Genomic DNA, 27,965 nt, shown 5'->3' with positions numbered 1-27,965 from the left:
CAAAAACACAAACATGGCACAGAGACAGAATAGCAACAGCAGCAGAGGAAGGGCCAAACACAGGTGCCATCTTATCATGATCAGCTGATCATTTTTCATCTGTGCCTTATTTAACATTCAGATTTGTATTAATGTTGCTACCAGTCATGTGTAGTCATATTTTAGGAAGTGTAAGCTAGTTATTGAGCCATTTGAAATACAGTCAGAAATATATTTATAACAAAAAGCAGAAATTAAGAGATTCTGCCACCCTTGGAAACCACTGTCCTATCCTACCACTCGCAGTGCTGTGAAAAAGTATTCGACCCTTTCTGGTTTTTTTTGTGTTTTGCATATTTGTCACACTTACATGTTTCAGATCAACAAACATATTTTGGCCAAAGATAACCCAAGTAAATACAAAATACAAATTAAATGGTGATTTCATTTATTAAGGGAAAAAGCTACCTATGTAATTGCCCCTTAAACCTAATAACTGGTTGTGCCACCCTTGGCAGCAAGAACTGCAATCAAGCATTTGTGATGACTTGCAATCAGTCTTTCTTTCTTACTGGAACTGGATTAACTTTGGCCCACTCTTCTTTGAAGAATTGTTTTAATTTAGCTCCATTGGGGGCCATGAATGGCCGGATCATGCCAAAGCATCTCAGTTGGATTTAAGTCCGGACTTTGATTAAACCACTCCAAAACCTTCATTTAGTTTATTTTAAATTTGTTTAGCCATTCAGAAATGGACTTGATTGCGTGTTTTGAATCATTGTTCTGCAAAATAACCCTAGTGTGCTTGAGCTTCAGGGCACTAAGTTATGGCCAGATATTTTCCATCAGGATTTTCTGGTAGAGGGAAGAATTCATGGTTCCATCAATTATGGGAAATCTTCCTAGTCCTGAAGCAGTTAAAATTAAGGTCCGTGTTCACTTAAGGTCAGAACTCTGTGAGTCCTGAGGCAAGTGAGGCCTGCAGTTCTGTAGATGTTGCTCTGGGTTCTTTTGTGATCTGTTGGATGAATCGTCGATGGGCTCCTGGAGTAATTTTGGTAGTCCGGCCACTCCTGGAAAGGTTCACCACTGTTCCAAGTTTTCTTCATTTGTGGATAATGGCTCTCACTGTGGTTCACTGGAGTCCCAAAGCCTTAGAAATTGCTCTGTAACCCACGCTGCTTTTTCAGATCTTTAGGCCTTCTTCACTCAGTCAGTCAGGTTCTTTTTAAGTGATTTTTTGATTCAACATGTCTGGCAGTAACCAGGCCTCGGTGTGGGTAGTGAATTTGAACTAAATTTTCCAAAAATAAATTTGTGATAAATAACAGTTAATTAATGATTTTACAAGGGGGGAAATTACTTTTTCACATGGGGCCAGGTATGTTTGGATAGCTTTTTCCCCTTAATAAATGTATTTATATGTATTTACTTGGGATATCTGATATATCTAGCTGAGGAGGTAGAGCAGCACCTACTAATCAGAAGGTTGGTGGTTCGATCCCTGGCTGCTCCAGTCTGCATGTCAAAGTATTCTTGGACAAGATATAAAACCCCGAGTGTGAATGTTAAAAAAAAAGCACTTAAGTGTAGGAAAAAAGTGCCTGTGTGAATGAGGCATGATGTATAAAGCACTTTGAGTGCTCAAGTAAAGTAGAAAAGTACTTTAAAAGAACCAGTCCATTTACCATATTTGCCTAACATTAAAATTTGTTTGATGATCTGAAACATGTAAGTGTGACAAATGCAAAATAAATAAATAAATAAATAAATCAGGAAGTGGCAAATGCTTTTTCACAGCACTGTAGATATGCCTCTGCTTTAACTCAGTTTGTCACTTGAGTGAAGGAATTCTGTAGAATTGTGGGACTATTGCACAGTTTTTTTGGTGTTTTTTTTTTTTAACATGAGCCTTTTAGCTTTGACTTTATCTTCCTGCTACTTGTAGAGCTGTGGAAGGGACAAAAATCCATCTTTCAGGTCTGAGGGATCTCAGGGTCTTTGTAAATATTGATCAGTAGAACTGAGTTGGAGTTTAAAAGGTGCTCTGTAAGAAAGCAAAAGGGATATTTGTGTTCAGTACTGAATATGACTGACATTCAGTCATTTTAGAGGTAACATTTGCTGGCAGTTATTGCCCATTGACACACTGTTAAAATTTCACACCACCGCTGGGAGAGAAATTGAAATTGTACGAGGCAGGGTGCAATAATTTTATCTCACTGAGGAAACATTTTGAAAACAGATGAATGCATTTTACTACAAGGAACAACACATGTCCACATTCAGCACAAGGCAGTCATAACCTCCTGAGATTTCTGGTCATTTCCATGTCAATGTTTTTTGTCTCACACGCTCCACCAGAGGCACAGAATAACTCTTTGTAAGTGGCAAAGAGAGCTCAACAAACTGGAACCTGAGAGCAGCATAATGCTCAGCAGCACGCAGTCTGCATTTAGAATTCCTGGAGATTCATAAGCAGGTTGCAAGTTCAATGTTGCTGTGCATAGTTGTTACACAGTTTTTGACAACTTTAGTTACTTTATTAGCATATTTTACAAACAAAGCATCTGTAACAAAGCATCTCCCATATATCTCTGGTAACTGGAGCGTAAATATTGGACTGATATTCGTTTAGTAGGCAGAAGCATGCCACCAAATGAGTGCTAATGTTGCTGGCTCCCTTGAGTCAGAGCTGATTTGATGGCGAAACAGATAAAAGTGAAATGAATGAGTTTCATACAAGAAACAGAGACAGTGTAGGTTAGGATTTTGCCTGTTTTTGAAACATTTCTTTGGTCTGAGACAAAGATGCTGGAGAACTTTTAGATTCAAGTCCAGTTAGTTTGGAAATATGTCTTTGCCTCGTAATGAGCTGTCCAACACACCATCGGCTATAAAGTATGAGAATACAGACAGAGAGAGATGCAAGGACAAAGCAGCAGGTCCAGCAGCTGGAGTTGAGATGGTGTTCATTTATCTGATGTCTCCATTTAACTCTGATGTATATGTTTAAAAAAAAAAATGTTTATCACAGTTCAAACGGCAACATCCTGACAAACCTGACAAATGATTGCAGTCTGCCACAAAGTGACCACGCTCCCATTATCAGGTCAAAGCATCAACATTTGGGCAACATGGCGACCCCATTTTCTACATAGACCTGGCTTAATGATTTTAGTGGTGTTAAAACACCTAAAGGTTTGTAAACTAGTCTCTAAGAACCATGCATGATAATTCACACAGATAGATAGATAGGTGTTCACCTGTCACAAAAAGGAGAGCTGTTAAACAGTTTTGAATGGCAGCTCTGCTGTCTCTGTGGTGTGGAATGGAGGGGGTGTAATGAAGAGCAGTTTGTTTAGTGATCTCCTGTCCCTCACTGACTCAGACAGCTCCAGATTATAGCCAATGATGGTTCCTGTCTTGCGAATTAGTTTGTTGATCCTGATGGCATCTCTGACACTGATGCTGCCCGACCAAAAGACAACCAGGTGTGGTGGTTGTGTGGTATGAGAATCCACAACAAAATGATCCTGAATGACGGCCTCTGCATTCAGTAGATTTGGTTTAGTTTGTGGTCATCCATTCCTTGCGCTTGGAGTGGCCATAGATGTGTGTTTTCACTAAAAAAAAAAAAAAACAGCGTCAAACCAATTTGAATTGGTCCACAGATACTTACAGTATATGCATAAATTTGCATATTATGATACAAATTTGTGGAATAGGTTTTAAGACTAATATATTAATTTTATCAAGTTAGTGTGAGTTGAACATTTGGGAAATGCTGTTAGAGCCTGTTCATTTTTCCACTAGGTGCCCTCTTCAACCTTCTAGCAGGCTTTTATCATCCATCCATCCATCCATCCATCCATCCATCGTAGTCAGTAATCAAGAGCAGCATACAGTGCTGTGAAAAATTATTTGCCCCTTCCTGATTTCGTAGATTTTTGCATGTTTTTCAAATTTAAATGTTTCAGAACTGCACTTTGTGTTCACTCAGGTTTTCTTTGTCTAATATAAATATTTGTTTGATGATCTGAAACATAACTCAACATATCATCTTTTTATAAACCCCAACCAAGCACTCTTTTTCTTGCCTAAACTGAAGTGGGTATAGTTTCCCCTAATGGAGCATTTCATTTTGTGCTGTTTTGTTCCTGGAGATACATAACACATTACTATTTTTGTCCAGTAGGAGAATGATTCTGCTGAATGAGTTGATAATGACGTCCTATCATCAGTAGGTGGCAGAGGAGGTAACCTACTGCTGATATTTACGGAACAATTAACTACCATTCACTGGGTTGATAACATCTGTGTTTTTTGTGGGCTGTTAGAAAACAACATTTAGTGGATTTTTGGCAAATATAATAGAATTTTCCAAGCATTTTAGTATGGATTACACTAATAAAAACAATATGATAATGGCGAAGCATTAATATTGCTGTTAGGCAGTGGCATTCTGTCAGGGGAAGCAAGGCTAAAAAATCTAAAAAATAGGCATCAAGTCGAACCAAAGTCAAACTGATTCCTCTCCTTGCATCTCAAACAGTACTCTGTCCCATAAGCTTTTCTCATCGCCTGTTTGCACCATGCTTTAAATGACTGCCTTATGTGGCAGCAGTTCGTGACTGTCTCTGGAAACAGGATGGGGACTCTGCTTACCTGTTTCCACTGGACTCTGCAGCATATTTTCATGTTGCTGCAAGCTGCAGCTTGTTCTATGATAAATGTGCAGACATGAAGCTGAATGCCAGAAAAAAAAACCTGGATTTCAAAATATGTCAAACTATTTTTTACTCAAGTAAAAATGAAGAATTGCAGGTTCTGAAATGTACTCGAAGTATAAAAATAAAATTTGGCTTATTAGAGGGGATTTCGACCATTCTAGTCTTTTGCCAAGCTACCTGAACCCCGTGTCATATTAATATCATAATAAAATAAAGGAATACAAAGTTTAACTTAGATTCTGATTCTAATGAATGCACTCACCTTGAACATTTGTTATGTAGAACATATGCAGAGAAGAAAAAAATGGCTGTATTCATAGCTGTCTGCATTGTAGTTGGGTGACTTTGCCTCCACACCTGCACACCTGAGTACAATCAGGAGTTAAAGTGGGATTTGGCAGGTGACACATTAACTTCTAATGTGAGCGGCAGTAGATTTTGTATACAGGCTGTCATCAGCTGAGCTTTGCTGCTGCTCTTTGTGGATTTACACATCTGAATTCAACAAGATACAATATAACCAGATGTTACACAAGCCGTCATGGCTGATTTCCAACTTCTAGGCAGTATGAATCTAGTGTTCAGGTGGAATTCAGTGAGTAAATCTAAACAGCATCATCACCGTCAATTTAATTTGATATCTGCTACCCTTGATGTAACTTAACACTGACCATAAACACCACAGCAACTCTGCATCACTGCACATTAACCAGCGTAACCTGGACTAAACTGCCTAACAAGCTAAACTGTTTCTTTTACAGGATGTTTCATAAAAGCACACTTTAGCTGCACATCATTAACAGATCCAATCTCTGTTTAAAAAACTCTAAACTGTGAGTTTTACATTTTTAGTCTATCGAATGTCCATAAACTGTCCTTACCTTTAAAAATAATCTCCTCTTCCTCTCTTTCTCACATCTTTCTCCATCTCTGAATGAAGTTATCTCACACTCTGGGAAATCCAGCAGCTGTACCTTTAGCCAGCAGACATATTGTGTGACAAACTGCACAGTGCTTGTATGTTTGCTAATATTTGTCAAAGTGTTAGAAATACTGTTTTTCAAATTACTTGACATGTTACTCCTTTGATGCACGCTCCTCTTCTGTAGCGCTAGCTAGATGCTGAAGTACTGTGACCACAACTTACAGACATCTGCATCATCCCGCCATTTACTCACTGTAACCCCTGAGTGTGGTGCTGTAAATGATGCTTAAATTATATGTTTTTGCCTCTTTCATCTCTTCATGTGTGATAAGCACAGGTGATGGATACACCAATAGGATTTCCTTTTATGTGTTATTGTTCCTCCATTTAAATTCAAATCAGTTTGATGTTTGCAGGTGCATAATGACAGGAAATAAAAGCTCCCATCAGATGTCTTTAACCTGAAGGAATGATCCTAATTTGAAAATGTGACGAGCATTTGGCAACAGTGGGAAGGAAAAAGTCCTTTTTAACAGGAAGAAACCTCCAGCAGAACCAGACTCAGGGAGGGGCAGCCATCTGCTGGGACTGGTTGGAGCTGAGGGGAGAGAGACAGGACAAAAGACATGCTGTGGAAGAGAGCCAGAGATTAATAACAACAAATGATTAAATGCAGAGTGGAGTATAAACAGAGTGAAGAGGTGATTGGCTTCTTCTTTAAAACCTACTTCAACGTATCAATAAAATCATGTGGTGCTGTAAAAATAGCCAAGCTAATTCATCTAGGTGTGGCTGCAGCTAATGATGCCGGGCAAGTACAGGGCACAGAGAGGGATGACCAGTCTAAAGTGCAGCCACATGGTCTCAGTGCACACTTGGGAGTTTAATCATATTATATCACATTAGGCACAGACTAATGTGTAATGTGCTAAGAGAATATTAATAATTCATCCTGTTTTTTAATAATCGTTTTTTAATTTTCACTGTACGTCTGTCTCTCTTTCTGTGAATTTAGTGTCTTCTTGCTGGCATTGCGTTAAAGGTTTACCATACCTTGTACACTCACGCTGCTTCTTCAGCTGCTGCTGCGCTTGAGGGGGTTGTTCTTTTCAGCGGGTGCTTGAACCTCCATTGATTTAAATTCTGTGCGTTCCCAGTCAACAGTGGCCTTACTGGCAAATGACGTAACTCACGAGGCTTCCCGGTGCTTTGGATTTCTTGTGCGTGTGTGCCTGCGTGTGTGCGCTCACAGTTTGAATCAAGGATTTTGCAGCAGTGTCGCGCTTGGCAATCAGTACACGTGCAGCTGAAAAACAGTTGTCAGCAAGTGAAGGATGATGAAAAAAACTGTTCAGTGAAACAAAAAGATATGAGTGTAAACACACACACACACAGAGACAGCACTTCAGGGTCTTTGGATGAATGTAGCACCACACTTCTTCAGCCGCGGCAGAGAAAGATAAAGAATCTAAATCACCACAAAAACAAATCTCATTCTTACCACTGAATTTAGTGCGTGTGAGCAGGTAAATACTCAGAGCAGCCAGCACATCATTGTACATTTGTCTGCAGTAAGAACCTGCAGAAGAGGAACAGCGGATGAATTACTGTAACAACAAGCATTACTTCACTAAGAACACACACCATTACACAGCACTTTTCCTGCTTCTTTATTTATTTATTGGCTTTTTGGGAGGCATCCAAGTGTTGACTGCTGCTTGAGAAATACTGGGAAATGCTTACAGCAAAAAAGTGTTTATCATTTCAAGTGGTAACAAATCAGTCATGGAAATTTAAACTGCTTGTTATCGAACCACTTTAAAATACAGTATGCATTACTTATCGACCAGTGTGCAACACACAACAGACATTAACAAAGTGCATAAAAAAAACAAAAGGATGAAAACATTTTGGCTCGACAGCTGCCAGCTCATTTATAAGATAAAGTTAAAAAAGATGTTTTAAGTTTTCCCTATGTAAGGTCTAATTAAGGAAAAATATTTTTCTTCCAACAATGTATTGTTTTAGTGCATCATACACATCATATGTGTATGATCTTTAAGCTCGGGTCCTCTACCAGGGGCCCGGGAGTTTGAGGGTTCTGCGCAGCATCTTAACTGTTCCTAGGACTGCACTGTTCTGGACAAAGACCTATGATATTCTGCCTGGAATCTGCTGGAACCACTCTTCCAGTTTTGGGGTTATAACTCCTAATACTCCCATTACCACTGGGACCACTTTGGACTGTACCTTCCACATCTGCTCCAGCTGTTCCATGAGCCTCAAAGTCTCACAGAATCTTAGCCCCGTTGTTCTCAGCCACAATTGGTTGTTTCTCCCATCGGGACTTGGGGACCTCTAGTCAATATGTGGCACAGATGTGCCTCTCAGCGTACATGGTCATCTTGCTACTATGTAGTGAATAGTCTCTGAGGCACCTTTGCAAAGTCTACAGCTTGGGTCTTGGCAGCTGTGGTAGACTCCTGCCTCTGTGGATCTGGTGCTGCCATGATCAGAATCTCTGTGCTGTCCTAGGATTTCTTGATGTCAGCCACTTCCTCTGTCTGTCAATGGTACATCCCATACTTGGCCCTCCATGACAGTTCCTCTTCCTGTTCCTCATCACTGTCTGTCTTTAGCTGCCTGAGGCACTCATGGAGCAGCTCATCTCAGGAGGCCATCTTCCTGATGTATTTGCAGATGCTCCATGTTTCATCCTGGATTGTGGCTCTGACAGTCACTATTTCTCACCCTCTATTTCTGCTGGTTGTAGAGCCTCAGGGTGCTGGACTTCGGCTGGAACCTTTGTGCATTGTGAAGATAATTATATGGGGTTTTTTTTAGACACATGGAACAAACAGCTTTCCCTAACATTTATAATGTGTTGTCTTTACTCATTTATGCTCCGCCCAACTCTGCTCGGATCACATCGTTGTTAGATTTGTTTGCGTTTCAGACACATGCATTGCCAACAGGGAAGTTGCAGAGTGCCCTCTGGTGGACTAACTATGTAACAGCAACACTCATAACATAGCTGAAAAGGTGTTTCTTCTGTCTTGGTTTGCATTTTTCTATAATATTACTATGTTCACAGCTGCCAGTCATAACAGTTAAGCACCAAGTCGCTTATCAAAAAGCAAGCTAAAAACAAGCTGTTCAGGAAAACACCTAACCATAAGATTTAAGATTTAAGATAGTGTTTATTTGTCACATGCACAGTTATACACAGTACAATGCACAGTGAAATGTATTTTGTACCTGCAACCATATATACACACACATATAAATAAGAAGAATAAAAAAAAAAAAAGTAATTCACACTATACACTATACTCTATATACTATACACTATACACACTTTTATAAATTATAATATTTACATTGTGCAATAATGGTCCAGTTAGGGCTCAGAGTTGAGCAGACGGATGGCTTGTGGGTAAAAACTCTTCTTCAACCTTTCAGTCTTAGTCCTCAGGCAGCGGTAACGCCGGCCTGATGGGAGCAGGGTGAAGAGAGAGTGTCCGGGGTGGCTGGGCTGTTTTAGGATCTTCATGGCCCTCAGCCTGCACTGCTTGGTGTAAATGTCCTGCAGGTTGGGGAGGGTGGTTCTGATGGTCCGTTCAGCTGAACGAACCACCCTTTTTAGGGCCATGAAGTCCTGCTTGGTGCAGTTTCCCATCCAGGTGGTGATGCTCCCACGCATGATGCTCTCGATGGTGCAGGTGTAAAAGTTCCTGAGCACCTTGAGTGGGAGCTTGAAGTCTCTCAGCCGCCTGAGGAGGTAGAGACGCTGTCTGGCCTTCTTCACAGTGATGTTTATGTGATGAGTCCAGGACAGGTCCTGTGAGATGGTCACTCCCAGGTATTTGAAAGTGTCCACTCTTTCCACCTCAGCACCACTGATGACAAGTGGATGGTAGTCCCTCTGCTGCTTCCTGCTGAAGTCCACGATCAGTTCCTTCGTTTTGCTGACGTTGAGCAGGAGGTGGTTCTCCTGGCACCAGTTCTCCAGGCGGCAGACCTCTCTCCTGTAGGCTGTCTCCTCATTGTGAGAGATTAGTCCCACAACAGCAGTGTCGTCAGCAAACTTGATGATGATGTTGGACTCTGACGTGGCCTGGCGGTCATGGGTGTACAGTGAGTACAGCAGAGGGCTGAGCACACAGCCTTGGGGGGATCCAGTGTTGAGGGTGAGGGAGGATGAGGTGAGGTGACCCACTCGTACCACCTGTGGTCTGCTGGTCAGGAAGCTGTGAACCCACCTGCACAGGGATGGGCCCAGGCCCAGGTCCAGCAGCTTAGAGACCAGCCTGGAGGGAACTATGGTGTTGAATGCTGAGCTGTAATCTACAAAGAGCACTCTCACATAGTTCCCCTTACCAGTGTCTATGTGTGAAAGGGTCTTGTGGAGGAGGAAGGATATGGCGTCATCTGTGGATCTGTCTGGCCGGTATGCAAACTGTAGTGGGTCGAGGGTGGTGGGCAGTGAGGAGGTGATGAATGTCTTGATGAGTCTCTCAAAACACTTCATCACCACAGAGGTGAGCGCTATGGGCCTGAAGTCATTGGGGCTGCTGGGGTGTGGTTTCTTTGGGACAGGGACTATGATGGACTTTTTAAAGCAGGTGGGAATCACACACAGTTTCAGTGAGAGGTTGAATATCAGTGTAAACACAGGTGCCAGCTGGTCAGCGCAGGTCTTAAGGACACGTCCACTAATACCGTCTGGTCCAGCCGCTTTCCTGGTGTTTACACGTCTAAACGCCCTCCTCACGTCGCGCTCCGTCACAGTGAGTGTCTCCACCCCTCCGGCCGGGAGCGCAGCGGGCTGTCGGCTTCCCGACTCAAAGCGCGCAAAGAAGATGTTGAGTTCATCAGCTAGAGAAGCATCGGCACTCACCGGGTGTGTGTGTGGTGCTTTGTAGTCCGTGATGGTGCGTAGTCCCTGCCACAGTCCCCTGGGGTCAGACTGTTGTAGTTGCTGTTCCAGTCTGCGGCCGTAGCGATGTTTAGCCTCTTTCACCGCTCTGCGGACGTTGTATGATGCAACCTTGTAGTCCTCCATGTTCCCAGAGGCGAGGCCGGAGTTGTAGGCAACGGTGCGGGACCTCAGGGCGTCGCGGACAGATTTATCCACCCACGGCTTCTGGTTGGGAAAAGTCCTGATGGTCCTCCTAAGTGAAGTGTCATCAACAACTTTCCCAATAAATCCCACAACAGTTTCCGTAAACTCCTCGATGTCTCCGCCCGCGCTGCTGCGAAACATGTCCCAGTCGGTTGAATCCAACGCACCCTGCAGAGCGGCCTCTGTTTGATCAGACCACCGTGTCACTTCTCTCACAGCAGGGGGTTCCTGCCTGAGCCGTTGTTTGTATTTCGGCATGAGAAGGACAGCGATGTGGTCAGACTTCCCAAAAGGCAGAAGAGGCTTTGCTTTGTAGCCATCTTTGAATGGAGAATAGCAGTGGTCTAGGGTCCTCTCTCCTCTGGTGGGGCAGTCGATGTGTTGAATCAATTCCGGTATCAGCTTTTTCAAGTTTGCACTGTTAAAGTCCCCGGCTACGATGAGAGCCGCATCACGCTGGTTAGCCTGATAGGTGGAAATCGCCTCATGTAGCTCGGATAGTGCAGTGTTTGTGTCCGCCTGAGGTGGAATATAGACGGCGCTGAAGATGACCGAAGTGAACTCGTGGGGCAGGTAGTGGGGGCGGCATTTCAGGGTTAGGAGCTCCAGGTTAGGTGAACATGATTGTTTCAGAGGGACAACATTCCTACTGTCACACCAGTTGTTATTAATCATTAGGCACACACCTCCTCCTCTTGATTTTCCAGACTCACTCGTTCTGTCCGTGCGATGAACACTGAAGAACTCCGACGGCTGTACGGCGTGGTCCGGTATGAGGGGGGGTCAGCCATGTCTCCGTGAGACAGATGATGTTGCAGTCCCTTATGTCCCTCTGAAACTGTATCCTGGCCCTGAGTTCGTCCAGCTTGTTATCCAGTGACTGGACATTAGCCAACAGGATGCTCGGCAGTGGCGTTTGGTGCGCTCTGCGCCTCAGCCTCTCTCTTACGCCGGCTCTTTTCCCTCGGGGCCTTGTCCGTGACCTGGGTGCTCCGCGTCCTTTGTTTGAGCTGGCCCACTGGAAACGCAGTATCTCCCGAGGCCAAGTTGGGTCGGGAGAAAAAGGTGTCAGAATACAGCCAGAGTGCTGTATTCTGATATTAAAAAGAGTCTGTCTGTCATACGTGATATGACACAGAGCAGGCGGAATTATAAAGTCCAGAATTAGAGCTAAACCTAATATATACAAACAAAGCGTAGGAGCAGGTACGACGGCTGCTGACCTCACCGGCGCCATCTTGGCTTTTAAATAATTATTTATTAATAAATAATTTATTAATAAAACAAAACACTGGAAAAATATTAATAATAAAATAAAGATTTATTACATGTTGGTCTGGTGAAATTGGCTAAGATTAAGGGTGTGAAGTTTATGACTTATACATGGTGCAGTCAGCACGGGGGGGGCATATTTTGGCTTCACTTCTTAGAAGCTCTCGTGGCCCCCATCTATGACAGCACTGTAGGCACTGGCATCTGTTTGCCTTTAGCTATGGAGGTCTGTTACATTTACTCAACATATGACAGAGAAAGTGGCCAATCACTAATGGATTTTACTGGATTTTTTATTATTCTCCCATGCATAATAAAGTAAGAGAATATTCTCATCATATCGGCCATCTGCCTGTCCGTGAGGTTTTACCTTTCCAGTCTATAGACTCCAAAACCACAAGGAGTAAAGCCATGAAATTTGTGTTCCTTACTCTTCAATGATGTACTACACAGTATTGATATTCCTGGATGTTTAGTACCCTTTGTACACTTTGGTTGGATTTATCTGACAGCATGGAGGATTTCAGGCTGCTAACGCTTAGCCTAATCATGTGATCATATTGTGCTGTGTGATTGGCTATACCTACTTGACCATTATTGACTAAAATGGAGAAACTGGGGAACCCCAAATTTCCAGCTAAAGAGAAATTTAGCTGGAAATTTGGATTATGTAGTATGAGTTTATGTAGTAATATTATCTATTATGCATTATGTAGTAATATTCTTGTACACACAAGTATAATATGATGTGAATACATCATATTATTGCCATATATATATAAAGCCATTATGTGGCGTACACTCTTGTAAAAAGAGTGCAGTAAGTCAAGTCAAGTCAAGTCAAGTCAAGTTTATTTATAAAGCACATTTAAAACAACGACGTTGACCAAAGTGCTGTACAAGATCTGTAACCCCAAGGACTATACTAAATAAAAATAAAAATATATAAATAAATAAATAAAATAATAAAATAAAAATAAATAAATAAAAACATTAAGAACAATAAATAACATAAGAAAATTAAAAATTAAAACGTTTAAAACAAGTACCATAAAATACCATAAAACAATCATCTAAAAGGAGGTAGCACTGCAGCCAAATGCCAAGGAAAAGAAATGTGTTTTTAATAGAGATTTAAATGTGTGTATCGTCTGAGCTGTGTGGATATGGAGAGGTAGATCGTTCCATAGCTTTGGTGCTGCTGCTGCAAAAGCTCGATCACCTCTCTGTTTTAGTCTAGTTTTAGGCCTCTGTAAGAGCAGCTGGTTCGATGACCTCAGAGCTCTTACAGGGGTGTGACAGTGAAGCAGCTCAGACAGATACAAAGGTGCCAGTCCGTTTAAGGCTTTAAAAGTAAGCAATAAAATCTTAAAATCGATTCTAAAACGGACAGGGAGCCAGTGAAGGGATGACAGGACTGGGGTAATGTGTTCATGCTTTTTTAAACCGGTTAAAAGACGAGCTGCCGCATTCTGGACTACCTGCAGGCGGCGCACAGATGATTGATCTATGCCAAAGTACAGAGAATTACAGTAGTCCAGGCGGGAAGTAATAAAAGCATGAATAACTTTTTCCAGGTCCTGCTGTGGGAGATAAGGTTTTACCTTGGCAATGACTCTGAGTTGGTAAAAACTGATTTTGGTAACAGCACTTACTTGCTTCTCCATTTTAAAACTACTATCTAAAATGACACCCAGATTTTTCACAGCATCACGACAGTGAGGAGCCAAATGACTCGGAGTGCAAGAGGAGTAGCTTGAGGGGTCAAATTTACCAAAGCATATGACCTCGGTTTTGCTTTCATTAAGATTTAGGAAATTGTTTCTCATCCAGGACTTGATGTCACTTAGACAGTTCAGCAGGGGTTCCCATGGATCTCTGCTGTTCAGTTTGATGGGCATATACACCTGGATGTCGTCAGCAAAACAGTGGAAACAAATATTATGTTTCCTAAAAATCGACCCTAGAGGCAACATATACAATGAGAAAAGAATTGGGCCCAGAATGGACCCCTGAGGCACTCCACAAGAAAGCTTTGCTGTGGTAGAAAAACAGTCTCCTAGATGGACAGAGAAACTTCTATCAGTAAGATAAGATCTGAACCAAGTCAGAACCGTGCCTTTAATGCCAATTTCATGTTCTAGGCGGGATAGAAGGATCTCGTGGTCCACAGTGTCAAAGGCAGCTGACAGATCTAGAAGTACTAAAACTGCAGGACTACCAGAGTCCACAGTTAAAAGCAGATCGTTAAAAACTCTTAAAAGAGCCGTCTCTGTGCTGTGACGCATTCTAAAGCCTGACTGAAACTTTTCCCACATTCCATGTTCACTTAAAAATGCTTGAAGTTGCTTAAAAACAACTTTTTCAAGAACCTTGGATAAAAATGGTAATTTAGAAATTGGTCTGTAATTTGAAAGAACATCAGGGTCAAGGTTCTTCTTCTTGATTAGAGGCTGTACAACTGCATGTTTAAAGGCAGCTGGAACACAACCAGATGCAAGCGCACTGTTAATCAGAGCGAGGATAGTTGGTCCCACTGAATCAAAAGCCTCTTTAAAAAGGCGAGACGGAACACAGTCTGTGGGAGAGTTTACAGGTCTCATATTGTGAATCACCTCCTTTAGTGTGGAGAGTGTGACAGGCTCAAACTGCTCAAAGACAGCTCTGCTGGGAGGAGGTGCAGATGAGTCTGTTTCAGCCTGAGGTGATGAAGGCCTGAGGGCAGAAATTTTTTCCACAAAAAAAAAATTTCTGCCCTTTAAGAAATTTTTTCCACAAAAAATTTCTTAAAGTTTTCGCACAGTGCAGGACAGACCTTCGCTTGGTTTACATTACAGCGAGGATCAGTGAGTGAATTAAAAACACTAAAAAGAAAAACACTAAGTACTTTCTCTAATTTGTTTACCATGGTGGTAACCATGGTAAACAATGGAAAAACCATGGAGGTTCTTGTGTTTGTTCGGGGATGTGATTACCAAAAAGGTTTTGTAGAAATGGTAAAGAATATTAATCTCTTACAGCATGCTTAAAATTGTTTTGATTTAATGACTATAGTTAATATTAAAATCACATTTTTGCTGGGACATTGATTATATCTTTTCTAACTCAGGGGTGACTGAAAGCATTTGGATAAAAGTTTAGGGCTAGGTCTCCAAATCAGGGCAAAATAGTTTTGCAGAAGGTAATAAGATGTCTGTTGAAGGGTTTTCTATTATGAAATGGGGCTGTAATGATATCCTGACTACATTTATTTGATATTTTCATTAATCGTGGGAGGATATCCCCATCCAAAATGGGTCTTGTTGCCTTTCTATCTTTCTATCTGTAGATTATACAGATGGCTTATTGGTGCTGAAATGAATTTGTTTTAGAGTCCGGCTCAGGCCAGTGATTACATGAAGCTTTGAACAAAATCAGTGTCCTTTCACACTGCCGTTGGTCCAGCAGTTTTCTAAAATATCAGTCTGTGGCTGTGGAGTATTGTAGCAACACTAAAACCAAATATGAACTATGTAGTCTCACAAAAACTCATACTGTACACAGTATATTCTACTGCAATCAGCAGATTCTTTTGCATGAAATCTCCACTTTTTCTCACATCTAATGCTTCCCACTCAGTTCGACTCTTTGTCTCGCTACTGCTATCGATCTCTTTGCCACCCTGCCCACTCCAGCTGACCCTCTTCCACTTTCTTTTTTCACTCCTCCACATTTTGTTCTCCTCTCTCTGTTACCTCTTTCTACAATATCTCTGTCTCTGTCTCATATTCTTGATGTTTACCCCTGCTTTCTACCCTGCCTACCTCTCCATTTGTCGCTCACCCCTGACCCTCACTGTCCTGCACTGCTTTCAGCCTCTCATACCCTGATTCCATCATTCAAGCTTTTACTGTCCACTCCACGCTCTCTCTAACTCACACAGCTTGCCTTCCCCTTGTAGTTGTATTTTACAAGGTTAACTTATGATTTGTGGAAGTAAACAACTCATAAGTGTCCCAGGGGTGCTCCCTGCTGCTGTTCTCTGCTTTCAGACCAAAATGAAATGTGGTCCCAGTGCAGGTCTGCACACTCGCTAGATTTCAACATAAATGCCAATGAAACTATGTGACAGGTGCTGGGGATTAAAAAGCAATAAATCAGGAAATGGAAACAGGGACAGGCAGTGTCACGCAGAAAATTTGTATTTGTCCTTGTTTTTTTTTTTTTTTCACGGACATGATAATATTTCTGGAAATATTTAATTTACTATAAGGTATATGCAAATTCCATGTCTTAATGATAATACACCAGCGCCTCACTCACATAATCCTCTAGATTTTAATAGAACTACAGTCTCTTACACTAGCTCTAATATCATCATAAGTGTATTTCATCTTTCTCCCCTTTCCTGCAGGTGGTCGCCAGGGAAAGATGCCGGTGACAGCGCTGGAGGCTTTTGACCTGGAGATGAAGAGCTGGACACGTTACCCCTGTATCCCCAGTCGGAGGGCCTTTTCCTGCTGCGCCTCAAATGAGCGAAGCCTCTTCAGCCTCGGGGGCCTACAGCAGCCGGGGCCGCACAACTTCTACTCCAGACCTCACTTTGTCAGCACAACAGAGGAGTATGATCTGGATCAAGGTAAGCTGTGATTTAACCCTGAAGGAACTTCTGAGTTTAAGATGACATTTTGAAGCTTGGATTCAAGGAAGGATAAACAAGATGAAGGAGCAGGAGCTTTCCTGGTGATCCGTTACACAGGTTAGATTGATGGCATGAAAACACATGCTGTCAAACTCTTTTTTACATGGGTAAAAAGACTAATGGGGGAAACAGGAATAGACTGAAACAAGGCTTGTTACTAAAATGAGACCAATTATACTCATAAAGGGGATGAGTGTAGAAATGCAAGCCTGCTTTAAATAAAGCACCTTCTGCAGTTGAGATAACTAAAGTCCCAAATCAGTGTTGGAGTAATGGGGTCCGTGTGGTACATTTGGTTAGTCTGATATTCCTGCAGTGTAAAATTATTTAACTGAAGCTGCATGACTGCAGGACGCCTGACCAATGATCTGTAACATGCTATTTACATGCTATGCTAGTATATTTAACTCTACAAGGATAATAGTGAATCAATAAAGTTACATAAATAAAAGGGATAATTTGACTGGCTTTCTATGAATATCATAGTTATCATTTTCTGCATACACCATATGGGCACTTCTAGAGCACCTAATGTAGCTGTACTTGATAGTCTGTGCATTTAAGACATCAAGTGGAAGTACAGAATTACACAATCTGAGACACAAGTTTCCCCCTGATTTCTTTTTCACTGCTACAGTTTGTGTTATGGTACCTCAGTTGGCTGAAGGTGCACAGGGTCTTGTCTGAATATGATGTATACATGCAGTAGTAACCTGGTTTCCTTCACAATACTACAACTTACATACTGAGGTGTCATTTTGTTTAAAATTAACATAAACACAGGAATGGAGTGCTTCAAAACTTGATCAGAACCAGGACACTCACCTCTATATAAACTCACCTAATGTGCAGTTGGTGTTATGGATACTGGTTTGTTGTGGTAGAAAGATTCACATTCTTTCTATGACTTATTTTAAACTGTGGCTGGATAGATGGCTGGCCAAATGTCCACAATCCTAAGCTGCTTTTTATCCTCGGGTTGTCCCCAACAGGAGGCAATTATAAAAACAATTTATATATCAGTTAAAATAGGCCACCTTAGGTTACTTAAGAGTGGGAACAATTAACAGGTTTCTGCCTGAGGATCTGCACACTTGTTGTTGGGAGAAACAGTTTTGGTATATATTCTGGGGCAAAGCCATGAAGTAAAATCTTAAAATGGTTCTAAAAGTAATGAGCAGCTGTATGTCATCGGCGTAGCAGTGGAATGAAATGTTATGTAATGTCTGTATGATGTGGTCAATAGGTAGCACATGTAACAAAAAAAAGTACGAGTCCCAGCATAGACCCCTGGAGGACGCCACTGTTTAGTATGGAGGAAGGAGCGCCGTGGTCAACAACGGAAACCAAAAAAATTTCAGATATGACATAAACCTCTGCAGGGCTGTCCCAGATATACCAACCCAGTAGTAATTCAGACAAAGCAGCCCAGTTAGTCTGCTGTGTGAATTCCTCAATGCTTGAATAATTTCTGGAGATAAGAAGGAGAAGCTGCCTTGTAAACAGCTTAATGGAATCAGCAGTTGGGTTTCTCAGTGTGTGCAGTGCCACCCTGGAGCGCTTTGAATGGAGAATATGATGCAGCCCAAATATGGGAAGATTATGTATTAGCTGAGTCATATCAAATCAAATCAAATCCTCACTGATGATGATGATGATGCTGCAGAATCCTGACCAAGAAAAGAAATGAGCAAATGCTTCTACCTCGGGGCTTTTGCTGACAAGATTGACTCAGTTTAACCGTTGCTGCATAAAACATAACTAACTGAACAAATGCATGTATGCAATGTGGGTAATAAATCTGACTTGGGTGATGACAACACCTCGGGGACTTAAAGGTGCCCTGAGCTGCTATAAATCTGTCAGTGATTTTTAACTGTATGCCTTATTAATACCTCAGAAGTCAAAACAGAATGAAGCATTAGGATTACGTGGGCTATAAGCTTTAATTAACCCACATTATTATTTAGTCATTTTGTGCTAGCATTACAACATATGCTCCAAATCCCATTTAAAGCACCATGAAATCAGAGTGTGCCTCCTCACATACAGTATTAGGCTGTAATTAGGTCTGTTATAGGCAAAATGAGACATTTGAAGTTGCAGATGGTTAAAAGCTGGGTAAAACATCATATTGGTTATTAAAGCAGACACTTCATATATCCTCAGTGGTGCAGCGCATTTAAAGTTAAGTTAAACAATTTAACTTTAAAGTAACCCAAAGGCCTGATTAGCACTGTGGTCTAGTGGAATGGTGGAAATTAAGCTGCGATATTGACATAAACCTATACATATTTTTCTTACGGTTACATTGAGCTTTGAGTTTATGGTATAAATACAATGTTATACTGACTGTCTGATTTGTAGACTTTTATTGCAGTTTCTGAAGCCAGCTGCATCAGTCATCTGTTCTTCCATAAATAAAGCAGAGGAGATTTGTTTGTCTGCTTGCTGTGAGAGATGATGATTCAAATGCTGTCATCACGCAATTCATAAACACCCTTATAAATGTGACATTTCAATCATGTGAGAAACATGGTCTTTAGTTGTCCCCTTTATTGATCCTAAAGGGAAATGACAGTGTTACAGCAGCCACATTGTGTAAGCCATAATACAACTGAATGAAATTTGCATGAATGCATGAAATATGACCTGTCATACATATATATATATATATATATATATATATATATATATATATATATATATATATATATATATATATATATATATATATATATATTAGGGGTGAGACTCGATTAAAAAAATTAATCGAATTAATTACAAGCTTTGTAATTAATTAATCGAAATTAATCGCATTTTAATCGCATTTCAATATTTAACATGATAAACATTAATTTAAGTTTAGTTGATGAATAAATCAATATACATAAGCTTAAACTTCAAAATTTTGTTCATTTTCCCACCAGTCTACTACACAGACCAATGAAGGGTGGAAGTGCTCCTGTGATAAACTCCTGAAATTAAAGTTAAGCATCATAACTGGATAGTTTTATTCAACATTAATGTCTCACTTGTTATAGTTGGAAATTAATCATTAGCTCAGCTTGATGTTTAAATGTGTTATGCTTGTTTTAACAGCTTATTTTGAATTAAAGATTTAAAATTAAACCACAAAAAGGAGAAAAAGTTCGTTCTCCGTTTAACAGCTGCTTTTACACAGCTGTGCTTCGCACTCACGGTTGCTAGGCGACATGAGCTAAGCAGAGGTGACGGCAGCTGATATGAAGGCTAGCCGCTCACTTCCGGCCTTTGTGGGCTGCGAAAGACGTGGGCCGGGTCCTTCGCAGGATGCGGCCCCTAATTTGGACATTGTGCGTCAATATAATCTGTATGCCGGGAACTCGTGCACTGAGAAACGTTCCACGGTGCAAAGTGCGATTAAAATGCGTTAAAAATTTTAATGCGTTAATTTCCCTGTAATTAATTAATCGAAATTAACGCGTTAAAGTCCCACCCCTAATATATATATTTATATATAGCATGAAATATGAAATATTCATTGTTTGATTAAGAATTAGTTCAGAAAATTTAAGAAAAACCTAACAAATACCATATTTAAACTAAAATAAAAGAAGAAAGTTGACTTCAAATTAAAACAGGGGCTCACTAAACCAAAGCTCTGAGCCATGGTTCTCAAAAGTGTGCTGTGCAGTGGATCTACCACTTTTGTTTAAGCAAATTAAAAGGTAAGGCTCGTGATCTTTATTCTTGATTGTCAACAGGATCCCAATGACCCAAACACTAGCAAGAATTGTCCATGTATCCAAAAACAGATTTGCTGTATGTTGTCATGGACCTCCACTGTTATTTAAACCAGATTTTTCCAGTGGACACCTTTGTTTGCCCCAACATGCTGCTGATTTCTTATCTGTGTGAACACGGTACTTTCTAGCATCACTTGCACCTGACCGCTTCCTCAGTACATAAATGCATTTTACCAGACTGACAAAACTACAATGGTAGAACATTCCTGGCAGATAAGGATACACTGAGGAAAACAGTGGTTGGAAATTATGGCACAACCAAAATTATTGCAATCTTGTTGTCTTTGAAATGGTTGCTTCGAAGACAGACATCTGCTCACTGCTTGCAGTGAGTTGCTGTTCTCAAAGCAATGTTGGTGTGTTCAAATGGCAATAAAGCAGCAATAAGATGAAGTCAGTCTGCTATCAGTTTGTGACTGAATGGGGTCGCGCTAACAATGGCATGTCATCTATCTGTGATAATACGGCAATTAACTGTGATAAATTGGCAAAAATTGCAAATCTGTTACAAATCTGTTGACGTCTACATACAGAGAAATTCACAATAAACAGATTCAGAGTCCAGCCAGAACGTGATCGATCTGTAACAGAAATTCCTCCACAAATAGCAATGTTGTTGCAGGATGGCAATTTAACTGCAAAATGGCAATTTTGCTTTCATACAATATAACTAGAATAAAACCAGCTGGCATCCAGTTGAGTCAAGTCCTCTATTGTAAATAAACGTGGCAGACAAGGTGCACACGTGTGCAGACTGGCTCAGATTGATCCCAACATGGGCGACTTTGATTTTTCTTATTTGATGCCAATGCTATTACGGCAGTGGATGTTCATATGGTCAGAATTTGAAATACTGATATCAGCATATGTGCAGCAAATCCCTCTTAGTGAGAAGCTCAGGCTTCAGACTATAAACATTTGGTTTCAGGCAATTTTATTTCTTCTCTTGGTTCTGTACTGTGTCAGTGAGAGCAAATACACCTCAGGCTCACAGTTCCAAAAATAAAAGTATGGGGCTGCAAATTAGTGTAATAGGTACACTTTTGTTTTTATTAGACATAGAACTTTAAGTTTGCAGAGTGTCTCTGCACAAGCAGCAGCTGTAAATGCCACAGGTGTGTTAATTCTTGCAAGATGATTAATTCAACAATAATAAGCACTATTGGAAGAGGTTAATGTTGTTACATAAGCACTCATGCTGAAGTATTAAACCCTTTTCTGTATAATTAATTTTTTGCACTCCTATTAGAAAAATGGTAAATTAAGAGCCTCGTGTGATGAAATTTTGGGAATAATCTAGATGAAGTGCGCAAGTACCCGGAGCAGGCATGTGTTCTTTATGGTGTGGGCATTAAGAAGAATATATAAGTGTTCACTTCAAGGTTAGTGTCAAGCAGCATGACTGAAACATGTCTAAATGTATATTGAATCTCAAGAAGCTTCAGACTGAGTCAGTTCCCTAGAGCTTAAATTCTGTTAGATACAGCAATGCAATGTCTCAAAATATCCTCACTCAAACTGTGATGATTCATAGTCTTAGATAGATAAATAGATGGCCTTAGTGCCGCTTTCGCTGCAATGAGTCGTGATTTGATTCAGCTTTAGTGACTTTAAGAACTGCAGAAAGAAAAGAAAGCTGAGTTTGGACTTTGAAAGTGACAGAAATGAGGGAAGACACAGAAAGAAAGCAAATAACTGTGGCCAAGCACACAGCGATCCATTTCTAAGGTTCTAAGTCTTTATAGCTGATCTGAGCTGTGACTAATCTGTCAAATATTCTTTGCATTTATTCACTAACTTAACATTCGCATCTTTACTTTGATAAACCTTTGATAGTGAAATTGATGGCAAGTTTTCTCCAGAGGAGCCCGATGTGCAGATGGGTCACCTTAATATGTCCCAGGTTCAGAAAGAATACATTATCATGGGTGTGTAAGAGGCTGTGACAGTCACAGCTAATACTGTGTGCCTGACTTTTTGTTTTTTCTTTTGGCCTGTTTAATTCTATTTAGTGAAAGCAAAAAGAAATTAATTGGGAGAAAATAATTGGCCTGCCTGAAAATAAAAGCTTCACTGAGCTCTTATGTTTCTGAGAAAACTGTCAAGGCTTGCAAAGTGAGTGTATCAATGAAAAACAAAAATCTTTTGACACAGTTGACAGAGAAAAAATAGGTCACAAATGAGTACTAATGACATATGGTGTCCTCTATTCTTATGTAATTGCTAATGGCTGAATGAACTGAGTAAACCACATAAAGGAATTAGTAACCAGCTATGACTTGAAACTATGTACAACCTCAATTCCAAAAATGTTGGGAAACTGTGAACATAATATCATCTAAAGATTCTGGAGAAATCTCTGTGCGCAAAGGACAAGGCCCAAAATCAGTATTGCGCTCTGTGCATTAAAAACAGGTGTGATTCTGTCATGGAAATCACTGCATGGGCTCAGGAACTTCCAGAAATCACTGTCTGTGAAGACAGTTGATCGTACCATCCACAGATGCAGGTTAAAGCATGCGATGAAGAAGTCATATGTGAACGTGATCCAGAAACACTGCCATCCTCTCTCATTTAAAATGGACTGAGGCAATGTGGAAAACTGTTCTGAGGTCAGACAAATAGAAATTTGGAGAAAAAAATGGATGCAGCAACTGCTGGACTAAAGAGGACAGGGACCATCTGGCTTGTTATCAGAGCTCAGTTCAACAGCCTGCATCTCTGATGGTGTGGGGGTGCATCAGTGGTTAGTGAACTGGCAGCTTGCACATATGTAAAGGCACCCTCAATGCTGAAAGGTACAGTGCTGTTTTTTTTTATTCTTTTTTTCAGTTTTTGGAGAAACTGCTGCTGAAGGGACGTGTTTCAGGGTGTGTGGATATGTGGGGGATTTAACCGCTGCTCACTTGTGAAAAAAATCCCTGTGTGCGCATTTGTGTCAAATCCAGCAAGTCTAACCCTGATCCCTGTCAATCATGGCACTCTTTGCTTCTCTGAATCCTCTCAGGTTTAATGTGTTTGAAGAATAATGGCCTCGGCTATGAGGCCACGCTCTAATCTGTTTTTGAAATGGTAATGCTTTTTGCTTCATATTGAAGAGAACATTTGATCTATTTTGTAAATTTTGGTCATTCGAAGTTTCAAAAAGGTTTTATTGGGTTTGATTGACAAGTCGTTAGCCAATGATTGTGCCCTGCTTATTGGGGTAATGATCATTGGCTAACAACTTGATAGCAGCACCACGAGGATGGTCACAGTGAATATAGTAATTATATTGATGTAAACTGGCCAATGGGGGTGCAGGCATATGGACTCCTAAACAGAACATAAGCACTATTTGATACTTATTTGATGTTCAAATTTTGCTGAAGCCTTTTTATGCATTATACGTAAAACCTAGACATCCAGAATAAAGTAGGTATTAATGTCATATGAAGAATATTTCATAGCAGTATCGACTTATATTTTGAAAATCATGTGTTTTTTCAAGTATGTGCTTTGTGTGTGTTCTGTCCATTCCTCTTGTGTTTCGGTGGGTGCGTCCAGTTTTCTACTGCGTCTCTGTCATGACTTGAGATTAGTCTCCATTGCCGTGATTAAAGTGTAGAGATGATAGATTACAGGAGTGGAGACACACGTGATGAGGGTAACCATCTAAACAACAGCAATAATAGCAGCAGTAACATTCACACGCGGTGTCCTCCGGGAGTGCTGACAAAGCAAAACAGCACATATGAAGAATGGCAGGCAGGGAAAACATTAGCGAGGACTAAACCTGCAAGTCAATTTAGCTCCATGCAGTTTGTTTGATTAATGGAATATTTGTCCACATTAATTCAGAGGGAAAAAAAATCATACATGTGAGTGTAAAAGAGAGGTGTTTGCGATTATGGTCTTTAATAGAGGTCATAATACTGAAGTAATACCGAGCAGGTTCATTACCTGTTCATTTTTCTACAGTTGCTGAAATGGTGTAATCAGGGTGATTTGCATTCAGATGCTCTCTGTGTCAGCATTAAGCGCTGCTGAAAAGCAAAGCGTCACGCAGGGTTAATGGATGTTCACTGCCAGTGATTCATTACTATTTGGTAGACTATACTAAAGCTCTAGAAGTTAGGCAGATAACTCTGGCTGCAAGATTAAATGATAACACGACTGCTTTTTAAGTGCATACAGATTTGTTTTGGGTCAAGAAGTCTATGAATATCAGAAATGTGCCAAATTAACTGGTTGAAGTTAAATAAATAAGCTATTTGTTATGTTAAATGGGGGCCTATTGCAGCCATTTCCAGCTCTATATTTTCATTGTAATCAAACACAATAGCTTTGCATGATTAATAGTTCAAAATATTCCTTATTTATCTGATACTGGTAAAGCACCTCATTTCATCTTCTGTTGGAAAACAAGCAGCTTTTGGCTCCTTATAAGCAAACCTACCTGTGATTGACCTACCTGTGTCTCACCAAGAGCCAGTTTGAACAGTATGTGGGCGGGGCTTCTGTGCAGTGTTCAGAGCAGTATGAAGCCTGACCAAGGAGACATTCTGGCTTTATTTATACATGCATGTTTAAAAACAACAACAGTCTCACCCAGTGTTAAGTTTTGCCAGTTTTATATCCATCATCATTTAAAAACAAGGACACAGCCAGAAAGCCAAACCAGTTCCTTTTTAAAGTACAAGGTACCCTGAATTTAGAGTTCCGTAGCATCCTGGGAGCAGGCATTCATCACACTTGACTGTTGAGGTATTCATGCAATATTTACTGACCACTGGACATTAGAATTCATTTCATTTCACAATAACTGCCCATATAAGTTCCTGGATGTGTGTGGATGTCTACTGAGTTTCAAGACTTGCTTTTAGTAGGTGGAAATAAAGAAATCACCTCCCAGATTGCTTTGTTCAGTTCAGATTAATTGCTTCCTTTATATTTTATATACAGGAGCACTGCAGCTTTAAAAAAAAAAAAAAATCTCACAATATGTAGATAGATAATGCGCTATTCCGACCCAAAAAAATATTGTATGAAAAATGAAAAGAGAATGAGAAAATAGTATGGAAACAAGTGTTTGTGTACTTTTTTCACTACATGCGTACATTTTGTGAGTTGTAGCGCATCCCATAGATTTTACCTTAAGTAGAATGATTGTTTTCTTTTATTGTTATGGGACTTACTCAGGAGCAGCCCGAGTTTGACTGCTTAAAAAGGCAGCCAGAATAATTGACCCTGTGCTCAGCAGTCTTTAGTCCCACTGCTGTGTGAACAGCTGTTTAACTGGGCTGATAATTAAAAGCGAAAGTGAGGACATATACATTGAGAAACATTATTTTATTATTTTCTTAATGTGGCTCTTATTATTGAAGCTCTTATTAGAGAGCTGCAGGAGCTATTTACTCAGTACAGTGTTGCTTTGACAGGTTGCTCCATTGGTGGCTCTAGATGAGAAGAAAAAAACTGCACAAATTAAGTTATTTTTTATGGTTCTATCAAAATTTTATTTCCTGCTAGCTTTGAATTCTTATTGCTTCTTTTTGCCTCTCTTATCATTCGACTTTGGTCCCACTGGGCTGAAGTTATTGCAGTCCTCATGCTTACAATGTCAAATTCCTGAACAGACAAAAAATTAAGTTACATCCCAATATTGAAAAAGAAAAATACAGCGGCTGGAGCAGCTGTAACGTGAAATTATTTTTGGGTGCATGAATTAAACATTCTGACTGGAGTGAAGCAGAACAATGCACTGTTACATGTTAAAGTTGGATGCTGATGGCTCTAAGAAAAGAGGGGAAAATCAGTCAAAAGCAAAATTACTGTTGAACAGTTTTATTTGGTTTAAATTCAGTTGCAGTAACTGTAAATGTGTTATTATTATTATTTTCAATTCAGTTCTTCTAAGCAGGAATTGATTATGGTAGCCTGCATACCTGCTTAGGAATTGTTTGAATGCCTAACCTTTCTTCTTATAATGCAGTAACACCAGAGAAAACAGTGGTCGGAGAACGTGGCACGGCCAAAATTATAGTGACTGTGTGCAGTGAATCACTTTTGAGATGGTTGTTTTGAAGATGGGGGCCAAGTCTGCGACCACTGTCAGCTGCCATCTGGAAAGTGGCTTTGGTTCATCGAGACCACAATAAAGTGGCAATAAAACAGAACCACTCTGCTATTGGTTTGCAATCGAATGGGTTCAAGTTGATCATTACATGCAATCAGTTTGTGATAATGCAGCAGTTAACTGTAATAAATTGGCAATAATTGCAAATCTCTTGCTGTGTAGATACACACAAATTCACATTAAACATGAATTCATAATAACTACTTACAATCAGCCAGAACCTCTTAGAAATTCAGAAATCCCTCCACAAATAGTGACGTAGTTGCTGCAGGACATCAATGTACTGTAAGTGCACTTTGACACAGACACTAATATAACCAGAATTCCAACAGTTGGCAACCAACTGATTTGAGTCCCTTATTGCAGAGGGGTGTGTTGCAGATGAGTTGTGCAGACTGACTGAGATTGATTGCAATTTATAAATGAGATGGTTCGACTGTGATTGTTTGGAGACAGGTTGCCTTCCACCAGGCAACCTGTGCAATTGCCTTGCAATCAAAAGTGGTCACCCAGAGCCTGAGGGTGTTGCATGGTCCTAAAGAGGTTGCCGTCTTACTTTTACTCCAGTGTGACTGAGCCATCAATTGGCACTAAATCGTGGAGCTGTTGTACTGTAGAATATTCATTAGAATATTACGGGGGGGGGGGGTGAAGCGCTAAATAGTCAACGAGTTAGAATTTCTATTCTTATTCTGAAGTGACGACCGGTACTTTCTGAATTAAATGCACTGGGCCGAGTCTTCGTTTTTGTTCTCTTTCTTCACAATATCCTCATCAGAAGGGTCCACTGCTATCCTTCTGCTTAAAAATATCAAAGAATATGCTCCAAAATTCCCACATCTTGTCATGTCAGCCGGGTCCCACAGTTGCTTTCATATTTTCTGTCTCTTTTTTCAGCTTAAAACCCATACAGGGTTGTTTGGCTCAAACTTACAGGAAAGTTAATATGGATTTCGGAGCACACACATGCAGCAAAACCTTAATCCCACCTTACTGCAAAAATATTTCCTAGAGATGTTGTGCCAGTCAAGCCCATCCTTCTTTAGAGGGTTAGGAGTCGGAGCCTTGATCTGCCAGTAGATAGCATGTAGTGGGAATGTTCTGTCAACCCATCTTTCAGTCCCCCCCCCCCCCCCCCCCCCCCCCCCCCCCCAAATTCTCAAAGATTAGGATTCATAGCACGAATGATCCAAATATTCAAGCTGCTCAGTGGATAAGCAGAACTGGAGCTGTGTGTTGAACAGAATTTGGTGAAAACCAGTCTTAGGTTCACTGTTAAAGACTTTGGATGTTTGTATTGTGAAATGTAAAATGCATATAAAATCAGACCATGAAAATACTTGC

The 27,965-nt window shown here is 40.5% G+C and overlaps 1 protein-coding gene across 1 annotated transcript in view; it reads left to right on the top strand.

Annotated features, from left to right (window-relative positions):
- Positions 1-27,965, top strand: part of klhdc8b (kelch domain containing 8B) — a 173,426-nt gene that overhangs the window by 105,409 nt on the left and 40,052 nt on the right. Inside the window, exon 3 of the mRNA XM_030734548.1 lies at positions 16,428-16,652. Coding sequence (XP_030590408.1) covers positions 16,428-16,652 — 225 coding nt within the window. The remainder of the gene's footprint in view (positions 1-16,427; positions 16,653-27,965) is intronic.

The sequence above is a fragment of the Archocentrus centrarchus genome, chromosome 7, assembly GCF_007364275.1.
Source record: "Archocentrus centrarchus isolate MPI-CPG fArcCen1 chromosome 7, fArcCen1, whole genome shotgun sequence".
Lineage (NCBI taxonomy): Eukaryota > Metazoa > Chordata > Actinopteri > Cichliformes > Cichlidae > Archocentrus > Archocentrus centrarchus.
Note: the sequence above shows the minus strand (reverse complement) of the source record. Positions and strands in the feature narration are given on the sequence as shown.